Source organism: Anoplopoma fimbria, chromosome 8, assembly GCF_027596085.1.
Source record: "Anoplopoma fimbria isolate UVic2021 breed Golden Eagle Sablefish chromosome 8, Afim_UVic_2022, whole genome shotgun sequence".
NCBI classification, from domain to species: domain Eukaryota; kingdom Metazoa; phylum Chordata; class Actinopteri; order Perciformes; family Anoplopomatidae; genus Anoplopoma; species Anoplopoma fimbria.
Window position 1 is genome coordinate 12,742,956 of NC_072456.1, and position 10,796 is coordinate 12,753,751.

General features: G+C 41.0%; 1 protein-coding gene across 1 annotated transcript; it reads right to left on the reverse strand.

The window, feature by feature from the left end:
• Positions 1-457: 457 nt before the first annotated feature.
• LOC129094211 (nuclear receptor subfamily 2 group F member 6-like) lies at positions 458-9,907 on the reverse strand. Its single transcript, XM_054602289.1, has 5 exons — positions 8,274-9,907; positions 7,105-7,199; positions 4,372-4,706; positions 3,626-3,872; positions 458-2,789 (listed from the first exon to the last, which is right to left on the reverse strand). The coding sequence occupies exons 1-5, from the start codon at positions 8,540-8,542 to the stop codon at positions 2,515-2,517; spliced, it is 1,221 nt and encodes a 406-aa protein (XP_054458264.1). The 5' UTR covers positions 8,543-9,907; the 3' UTR covers positions 458-2,514.
• Between the last annotated feature and the right edge of the window lie 889 nt (positions 9,908-10,796).

Below are 10,796 nucleotides of genomic sequence, written 5' to 3' on the forward strand. Positions count from 1 at the left end.
CATTTGTCCTGGGACCTCCCTCTCTCTCTCCTAGCTGTAGGTGCTTCACTCCAGCGGTTTGTCCTCCAGGATTTATTTACAATCTATCTATAATTTGATCATTCTGCACACACAACATCAATTTCGTGTCCGACTGTCCTGGGAGAGGGATCCTTTCTCTTTTGCTCCTTCTGAAGTTTCTTACATTTTTTCCCTGTTAAACTTTTTTTTGTGAAGCTTTTTTTTTGTCTTTTGTAATTTTGTCTGACCAACAGTCCAACCATTTCCCATAAAAAAAAATGAAGCTGGATCAACTATTCAGCTTTTTTACTCGATTGCACAAATTAAATAGGTGATTTTTTGATTATTAATATAAGCTCCAAACAGGAACTTTGACATTAAAAAATGGCAAAGTGTTTCAATTTTTTCAGATGTGTGCAGAGCCTTAATGTTTAGAGACTTAAGTCATCAAAAGAAAGAATGTACATTTTTTTATTTCTCACAATGCAAAAATAACCAGTCATATGAACTTCTTTTGCATTTTTTAGGTTTGGCATGGTCAAAGAAACATGCTTCTTTTAAAAGTAAAGCTACACAGTCAAATCACCATCGCTTATATTCAAACAAATAACACAAAGTGATTCAAGAACAGCCTTAAGAGCTGTTGATGAAGTTGATGGCAGTACAGGGATCATTGTTGTCTTTTTTAAGGGGAATACAAAAAGTCTTACCAAAAACACATGTTTTTCCCCACATTGTCTTTTCTTTCAGTCAGTTAATTTGGCAATAAAAACATTGAGATGCACTTTATGGCAATGACACCCATGAATGTGACTGCATAGTATCCTTTGATCTCATTACCAACAAACACCATAAACTTTACAACACTTACAACACTTGGAGTACCTTGCACAAGAATAATAATGATCTGAAAGTGACCTCTGCCCACTTTAGCCTGTGCTTTAACACACTGTTTTTAAAAATGGGACCATGAATGTAAAAGAAAATGAACATGAACAACCTCTACTGTAATAAAAGTAGAGGAAACAAGTCTCCAGTTTAAAGCCATGAACCAGAAAAACAAAGGTCATTTGACTAAGTGTAGTGTTCTGTAAATGATATGTCAAACTTTGGGTCTTACATTTCAAAATATATTCAAATATATTGGACAGGCAGGTCTACAGGGGAATATTAGTGTTTAAGGTTTCTGTGATAAAGACACATTGATCCCTTTATATTTAGCTTTAGCACATGAATATACAATCTTTGTCTTTGATGTATAAAACACGAGGTAATAATGTTAGAGATGGATGTGACTGTCTGAGGAGCCAGGTGTGTTTGATTACATTCAACACTTCCTGTTGCAAGAACATGATTGTATAATATATTAGATTAAAGGAATAGTTCAAGATTCTGGGAAGTTTGGTTATTTACTTTGCAGAGAGTACAGTAAATATGAAGCTGGAACTGGTAGCTGGCTAGTTTAGCTTTGCATTAAAACTTTAAATGGGGCAACAGCTAATTATATTTAATAAGTTGAATCTGTACAAAAAAAATGCATAAAAAGTAAAACTGTTGTTTTACGGGTGATATTTATTTGGCTGTTGCAACCAGTAGAGACTCAAGAAAATTACTGGTCTCGGATCAAGCAAAGGTCCAGTACATAACCCTGTAAAACATGTTGTTTTTCCACCTCAGGTTTTGTATGGGTTTAACAAAAAAGACAACGTGTTAAATAGAGAGCATTAAAGGTGTTGGCAGATCGACTTTGTTACCTTTGAACTGTGCCAGACTAGTTGTTTCCCCCTGTTCCCAGTCTTTAAGCTAAGCTAAGCTAATCGGCTGCTGGCTGTGGCTTCACATTTACTTTACAGATGAGTAAGTGCAATCAATCATCTCATCTAACTCTGCAAGAAAGTAAATAAACGTATTTCCCAAATTGTTGAACTTTTCCTTTAGGCACATAACATAATAATGTCTTGTTTATAAAGTACATCATATAGTATAATATGCAATACAATGCCCATGCCTCTTCATTGTTTTAAAGCTGTACAAGGTGATACTTTTCAGTCTTCACACAAATAGATTTGGTAACAATTTCAATCCACAAAGAAAACATGACACAACTGAACAACATGTCCCAGTTATAAAGCTCTGCCTGTAAAAGTGCCACTGCTATGGCTTCATTTTTAACAAAGCAGAGGGAAAACACAAAGAGCGTTCAAACTGAGTCACATTAGGGATGATATGGGAGGAGGTAGTACAGGCACATGGCCTCATGTTAGAGTCTGATGTTTGATCAAAGCCCTCTGTTTTTCTCCAGTTTCAGACAGAGAGAGATCAGATTGAGGTTAGAGCAAAACTGACAAGTGCTGCAAACATACATACATATATGTATGTGTGTGTGTATATATATATGGAGGTTAGAACCAGTTTGTATTCATAACATTCCGTTTGTACCTGATATGTAATCTTTGTGAGCTCTGATTCAACCCAATCTAATCTCTGTCTGCCTCACTCTGGAGTCAGCTGGGTTCACTGTCCCGGTACGTAGGGCCAGCTGATGGAGCTCCCCGATAGCTGCATGTCTCGGATCAGCGTCTCGATGGGTGTCTTGCCCACTAGCCGCATGAAGAAGAGTTGGGAGATGAGGTTGGCTGGCACGGCGCGCAGAGCTGGCAGGCGAAGCAGTAAGCGGCCGAAGCGCTGTGGCTGGTTGGGGTACTGCAACCTCTCATACTCTGTTAGGGCCACCTGGGCCTTCTCCTGCAGGGAGTCCACATGGGCTGGGTCTGTCAGACCACATGCATCTGCGAGGCAAAGAAACGTAAAATTATCAACATTTGATTTTCTGTTGCTCTCTTTTTGCATATTTTCAATATTATACTTGCAGCCTTTTTATTATATTGTAATTTTAAATTGTAAGTTTAACAAAAATTTCTGGTCCCTTTAAAGAATAGTTGTTAATTTTGGGGGAAAAATGCTTAATTGCTTTCTTGCCGAGTGTTCTAGAGGATCAGTCCTACTCATATATGTATGATAAATATAAAGCTACAGCTAGTTAGCTTAGCTTAGGACAAAGACTGGAAAAGGAAGGAAACATCTTGCCTGGCCTTGTCTGTCCAAAGGTAGCCAAATCCGCCTTCCAGCATCTCTAAAAAAGTAATGCGCTTCAGCAAAATAGTCACATTACCCTCAGGTAACCCACAGCTTGTCTTTGTTAGACTTAATTTTGTCAAGATTAGACAAACAAAATATAGCATGTTTCCAGTCTCTATGCTAATCTAACTGTCTCCTGGCTGTAGCTTCCTATTCAATGGACATCAAAAAGGTACCAACCTTTGCATATAACTCTTGGCAAGAAAGGGAACAAGTGTATGTCAAACTATTCCTCTAAAGGAAACTGTCTCACTTTTCATCCCCCTTCAGTGAGGTCAGAGGTCACATTCAGTCAAGTCAAAAGAGCCCTAGAGCTACTGGGGATTCAATGTCTCGCTGGCCCAAAAACCGGACCCTGCCTAATACATCATACAGACAGTTTTGTTTTGGTCTTCTATGAAGACACTATGGGATCAGTTTACAGCAAAGACATTCAGTTACAGAAGCTTTGATCGCTCAGATAGTCTTGCTACAAAACCAGACCTACCAGGTGAAAAGAGTGCTATGGCTTTGAGGCAGCTGTACTCGGCTGAGTCCACCTGCAGCCTGTTCAGCTTGTCCACCTGGTCCTGGAACACCCTGACCTGGTCCATGAAGGACACCACACGCTCAGCAGACATGGGAGATGAGTGGAACCCGGCAGCTGCCAGCAGAGGAGCCATGTGTAGAGGCAGAGCAGACTGAGCTGCGTTCAGGATGAAGAGCTCGCTCCAGCTCAGCCTCAGCAGCGCCACCTGTTGAGTTGATTAATAAAAGGGTGAGTCCCAATAGCAGACGTTTGGACTTTGTCATAGTAGGAAAAGCACAGGTGATACCAATAACATTTATAATGGCTCTCTTGTGTTCAAGTGTCTCCGTGAGTCATGACTGTGTAAAAGTGACCCAGTGTGCCAACGAGCCTGGAGCTGCTAAGTGGAATTCAGCCATTGATAATTGCATTGTTCACACATGTGCTTTCCCAATTGTGACATGTCAAAAAAAGGCCTATCTAGAGGTCAGGACAACCAAAATCAAATGAGACAAATATAAATATGAGAGGCCAAATGTCGAGTGATAAGAAAGAATAAAACCAATGTTTAGATCATTGAGGTGTTTCGCAGACTGGACGTTTTGCAGTCAACTGTAATATTTGCACCTGAATTTAAAAATGTACTCTGCTCTGAAACCGTAACGTGGTTTAAAAAAAAAAAAAAAAAAACAGCAAAAGAAAAGAAGTCGTTTATCTCGACTCACCTGCTCTGAGACTGGAAGTTCTGGGAAGTATGGGATGTTTCTGGCCCACTCGATGGTGCTGAAGAGGAGCCTGGCAGCCAGCTCACAGATACTGTCGATGCCCATGACGGAGGCTCCGCTGGCAGATGCCTGCATCTGGGCCTGACCGTACGGGGTCACGTAGCGGCTGCTGGGGTATGGCTCAGCTCGGAGGAGCTGGGAGATGAGCTCTGACACCGGCTGCCCGTTGAAGTAGTCCGCCCCAATGTGACCTGGCCCTGGACCTCCAACCCCACCTGCCAGGGAGTTGGGACTGATACCTGAGTGAGATGGAGGGATTCGGCCTCTCTGGACTGCTGCAGAAAGACAGACACCAGAATGAGGATGTGAACTTACTGGTGGAGGTATGTATGCTCTCTGAGAAACAGGTCCTTGTATCTTTTGATTCAATCACTCAGTAAATTACAGTTCGAATTATGATTTGAAGGTTGTAGAAAATAGATTTACATTTCTAAACTTACATAACTGACTTTTTTTCGGCATCATTCAAACTCTTTATATACCTGTCAAAAATCTTAACAGCTGTCTGACAAGGTAGCTAATTGTTCACCGATAAAATAACTTTTTCCTTCAATTTGTCTGAAAAACTATATTATTTGGCTTTCTTTGGACAGTGACAACATGTCCAAAATGTAAATGTTTGATTCCCTGAGTGAACTTTTAACAGCATCAGGCTAATATCTTGTTATACAATGAAATAATGTTCTCATCACCAACCTTTTAACAATGTAATCATGAGACACTGACTGCTGATACTGAGAGTGCTTCTCTTAATTGTAGTCCTTAGTGATTTTAATGTAATGACTATATCTTGATATCGCTCTGTCTTAATGGACAGCTGCTGTTAATGAACCAAACTTTATGAACACCACTGGCTCTTTTGAATATAAGTGAATATAATGTAGTTTTAAATGCCAAAATTTCACATAAAGCAGCAAGCGTGTGCTTCCCTGTCTGGGTTTAAGGTGAAACAGACGTTCCCATCTAATGTGGAAACAGTGCAGCCTGCGTCATTGCCCGAGGTCAGCGTGGTTCATTAATAACCAGGCTCAATATAACCCCTGGCAGACTGTCACCTCTCTGCACATTATGTATAGGACAGTGGCCCATGGTGTCCGCTGACACAGGCTGAAATACAAGTACGGTTATAAGGAAACTGCAATACAATTACAAATTCTTTTGAAATAGTTTGTGATGTGTTAATGAGGTTAGGATTGCCGGAATGAAAATAATCACACCAGGGGAAATAAGAATCATCTCTTCTTACTACTAATCAGACTTGCAGAAATTAAGTGGATATATATATAGACACATACTGTAAAGAGACACAGACGTCTCAGTGGATTTTTTCACAGAGTGAACTTGTCATCTTGGAGCTCCGGGTTGACAACATGCTTGGTTGACAGTAAATATTGTGCTTGGGTCACTGTTAAATGTCAGTGGCTGTTCCAGTCAAAATAAGCCCTTTTCTCTGCGGATTACTCATTTCTTATATTTTTGTATTTGCATATCTGTGTTTCTTGGTATTTGTGCTTTGCTGAAGGGTTTTTGTACATTAATCGGGGTATTTATTGGTATGTAAAGAGAGGATATGAATGGTTTAAACCTCATGTGATGTATTTAAGAACAATTTTTAAAACTCATTTTATGATACTTTATACCTTTATTCCACTAAATTTCAGGATGAAATGTGGTATTTTCTTTTTGCACTACCCTACATTTATTTGACAGATGCAGCTTCTTTGAAGAGCAAGATGTTATATAAATAATATATATAAATATGTAATTGTATTATAAAATAATAATAATATTTAGCTTCAACATTAGAATGGTGCTAACAGATTATATCAGTAATGATAATAATAATACATTTTTCCTACAAAGCAAGTAGCTTATTTTTAATATTTGTAGTGTTCTTTGCAGATTAAATAGAAAAATGTTGAAAGCAGAACTTTCAACATTTGAAAGGATATTTCCACTTTTACTTAAATTCACTGATTCGTCTGGCTACTTTGGGGCAGTGCAACAAACATAACACTGACATACAGTATTATCACATTTTAAGTTGATATGCCAAACATGTTATCCATCAGTTGCTTATTTACACATCCAGCTTTTATGGAGCAACATTGATATTCCATTGAGGTAAGTCCAACATTCACTCTCTTTTATCTCTGTTTTTGGTCTCCACCAACTCCTGAGGGGAATATCGGTCTCTTTAGCTGCTTAATGCTATGTTCTCCAGTAAGTCACTAACTGTTTGATGTATGCCAGGCTGTGTTCATTGGCTTTATCAGGGCTTTCTGTTTCTTCTGGAAACACTGATAATGAGAGCGAACCATAACAGTAAAGTTGTGGGACGTAAAACCAAAACAATGAGCTGAAAAATGCTAAAAGGCTCCTTAGAGCTGAGGTGAGGGGGAACCAGGTGATAATTCCCAGTAGGTTTTCACAACGTCACACAAAGTCAGTAAATCAATTGTTTATATAAAAATAACAATTAGTGCAACTTTAAGTAAAGGATCTTCCACTACTGTGAAACCTTAAAGTACAACAATAACCTCAGACCTTCATATGATATGGTTCAGTCTTAGATTTTTCACCTCTTGCAATAAAAAAACTGTGTCTACTTTTTCTTTAAAAAAAACGCCTTTAACCTGCTATGCAATGAATGACTTCATTCAGTTTTCATACCTTCTTTGCGCATTCCTACACGGAAACATTTCTTCAGACGACAGTATTGGCACTGGTTGCGGTGATGCTGGTCGATTTGGCATTCTCGATTTGATCTGAACAAAGGAAGCAAATTATGAAACGCTTAACTTGAAGACCAAAAAAAATGCATATTCACGGTATAGTTAGAGAAATAGTTTAAGTGCGTATAAGGAAGAGAGGTTTACATTTACATCTTTGTCTTCCCCCTTTCTTTCCCTCCATTCCCCTGATTGATCCCTATAGTGAGTGAACTGTGTGAGCTGGCATGGCTGGAAAGCTATCAAGGCTGTGACCTTTGTAAATCATCGCCATTACACGCCCTTGTTTTGCCTTTTACGGCAGAATGAGGTCCGCCAACATTTCACAGAGAGCCTTTTTCAGTCCCAGACGTGACAAACTGACTGATAGACACCTTCCATTCAGCATTATTATGTGGAAGAAACAAATACATTCGGAGGCTGAGCGTAGTCTTAGTAAGAGCAGAGAATTAAGTTGAAACATTGGGTTCCTGTGGTGAAGAATAATGGGAATGTTGACCTTCTGAGGCAATCCATCCTCACATGACTGACCTTCGGGGCTTTCATTTATTTTCTTTTTTCCCACATAAGCCTGTTTGTGAGACATACCCAAGGCCGGAGCATATCACTGAGTGAGAAACTAATCTGCTGTTTCTTTTAATACATGTGAATGGAAAAAAAACACAGTACATTTACCTCCCACCTGACATTTAGCATTTAAAAGCACTATACAAACATTTACTCAATGGTTTATAAAACACTAAAATGTAATTGTATGCAGATATAAGGACATTTAAAGTGTTTATTAATATATATTATCAGTCAACAATTATATTTTTACGATATTGTTGTTCATTATCGGTGAATACCCTAACCTCTAATTATAAAGGTGGAGCTGTAGTTGTTAACAGATACCTTAATGAACATGAATATCTGCTCACAACTACCTTTATAGTGTGTTATTAACAATTTGTTAAATAAAGAGTAAATCTTAAAGTTAAGTGTTACCAAAAGAGACACTTAAGTCATTCAAGAAAAGTAAGCAAAATAAATTAAATGTGTGTCCTTCACTGTACTGTTCAAACTATAATCAATATAAGACATCCCTTTAAATCTCCCAGCAGCCCTCACCTGCAGGAATAGTTGAGGTTTCTTCTGATGCTCCTCTTAAAGAAGCTCTTGCAGCCCTCGCAGGTGAACACGCCGTAGTGCTTTCCACTCGACTTGTCCCCGCACACCACACAGTCCACCACGCAGGCCTTGTCCTCGTCCCCGACGTCTACGTCGCTGCTCCCGGCCTGAGGCGAGCCATCCTCTTCCTCCCTCCTCAGGTAAGCCTTCTCCCCCAGTCCATTAGTGTCCCCGTTGGGGTTGCCCCATCCCCCGCTCACCATGGCCATATTCTCTGAGACACGCAGCTCTGTGAGTGGATCATACACAGACCCGCCCCGTCCCCCAGCCTCCGACTAGCCTTAAAGTCTAAAAAAACGATCCCAAACAAGAAAACAGAGGCTCCAGACTTGTTTTAAAGGCGGGTTTTGTCCGAAAAGATCTAGAAGTTGGATAGAAAAAAGTTGTCCCGGACTCTCCCGTGTTGACCTTTCTCCCCTTTGCCGTCTGGTTGTAATGACCCGGAGGTCCTTCCCAGTGCTGTTTTCTCTCTCGCTCTTCTTTAATCCCTCCGCTCTCTCTGTTCTTGTCTATCACCCTTGTGTTCTCTGCCCTGACCTTCGATCAATGGCTCCCGAGGTCTGAGAAAACTTCAGACACACATTGAGTGGTTCAGAGTTCAGGCAGGAGAAAAGGGTGCAGCCTTGCTCTTTTCACTGGAAACAATAAATTACACTTTGACTCCTTCTCCCTTTCTCCCTCCCTCCTACTTTCCCTCTACGTCTCCCCCCCTGCAAGAAGTAAAAAAAAAACACCTTACCTATCCCTAAGCATAGTCCAAATGAAAAAGCGGCTCTACCCCTCTCTCTGTGCTCGACTTTCTCCCAAAAGGACAAGTAAGTGGGAGGAAAAACGTTGCTCTCCTTCAGGCAGGGTTAAACTGCCCTGCCCTCTACTCAAACTTATAAACTAGTCCAACCAGTTCCTGCCATGCAGAGGTGTTATCTGCCGATCTGAGGCAGTTCTAGTCCAGACGCACTCTTGACTTGTCGAGGCTGTTATAAAAGCAGAGGTGATCGTGATGAAGAGAAAAAAATAAAAAGATTTATGGGGAGTTTTGGAAATTGGATTTTCTTTCTTTCTTTGTTTTTCAGAGAAGAACCGACCACAAAGCCTCATCAGCTTTTATATACAAAAAGTATTTTGGCCCAGGAACACCTCTGTGCCCGGTAAATAGCCCAAAAAGATCCAGCTGAAAGTGATTCCACAGTTGATATAAGAATAAGAAGTGGTGAGAAAGACAGTACACTCCTTTCACTCGTGGAATAATATCTTTGTGTTCTCTGCAGCTACAAAGTTCATCAAATACGTCCTCCTCTTGTGTGTCTGTGGTGAAAAGATGTTTTCTTGTGGATCCCCCAACTCTTCAGAGTCTCTGGTGTTGGAGGCTCAAATGTCACAGAAAAAAAAACAACAAGCCAAAACAAAAAGCCATGTTGAGAAATCTCCTCCTCTCTCAAAGCTCAACAAAGTGTTGTCTCCTGCTTTGTCAGTGCTTGTCCATCCAGCAGTAACAACCAGAGGCCAGAACCTCTCCACATTCCCTGTCAGCAAGTCAGGGTGTACTGTTGCACTATTTACTATTCTACCCGTCCTTTTTTTTTTCTTTTTCCGCCCGTCTTTCTGTTGGCCCCGGCAGGAATAAATTAGGCAAACAAGCGCAGGAAAACCCCGGTCATAGACCTTTTTAGTGGAAGCCAGACGCTGCAGTGGAGAGCAGCCCTGAGATAGCCTCCTCTCCTGCTCCTCTCAATCCCCTCTCTGTGTCTCTGCCTCGCTCCCTCCTTTAGGGAGAGTGAGCGTGTGTCTGTGTGCTGAGGGATTTGACACTGCTATTCAAGCCCTGCCGTTGCCATGGCACTGGATGCCTTATAAGGCCAGCAGAGTCAAAGAGCACAGAGTGGGCTGCAGCCACACACACACACACACACACACACACACACACACACACACACACACACACACACACACACACACACACACACACACACACACACACATTGAAAGAATGCCTGGCTGCCTGACTGGCTGCCTGTTTCCCCCCTGACCCCGGGCAAGCCTGGAAGCAAAGGGGGAGTTAACCCCAACACTGCCGTAAGACAAAGAGGGGGGGCCTCGGGTCGACACACAGCGAGCGCATGGCACTCACACTCATGTTCTCCACTTCACTCTAATCCCAAAGAATTCCTCCGACTTTGCTGACCCAATAATAACAGGGAGGGCCTGTTGTTGTTGAGCAACTTGTCAAAAGGTTATATGATATGCCAGCGTCTCCTTTTCACACCTGCTGCACACACTCACATGACCTTGGGAAGGATTCCAGAGATCCTGGTTAACAACTGCATTATGGATGATTCTGATTGAGTTTTTGCGTGCACATTTTAATGGGGTGATTAGAAGTTGTTGGCTGCGAAAAAAGATGAAAGAAGAAAAGTTCAGGTATTCTGACTTTTAGTCCATGTCCAATAAACAATTGTGTCTTCA

What these genes read in the sequence shown, in the direction of transcription:
- LOC129094211 (XM_054602289.1), bottom strand. Translation starts at nt 8,542, where the DNA reads ATGGCCATGGTGAGCGGGGGATGGGGCAACCCCAACGGGGACACTAAT. An exon ending in TGTAGGAATGCGCAAAGAAG is followed by an intron (nt 4,707 to 7,104) that starts GTATGAAAACTG and finishes GTCTTTCTGCAG; the next exon opens with CAGTCCAGAGAGGCCGAATC. An exon ending in AACTTCCAGTCTCAGAGCAG is followed by an intron (nt 3,873 to 4,371) that starts GTGAGTCGAGAT and finishes TCAACTCAACAG; the next exon opens with GTGGCGCTGCTGAGGCTGAG.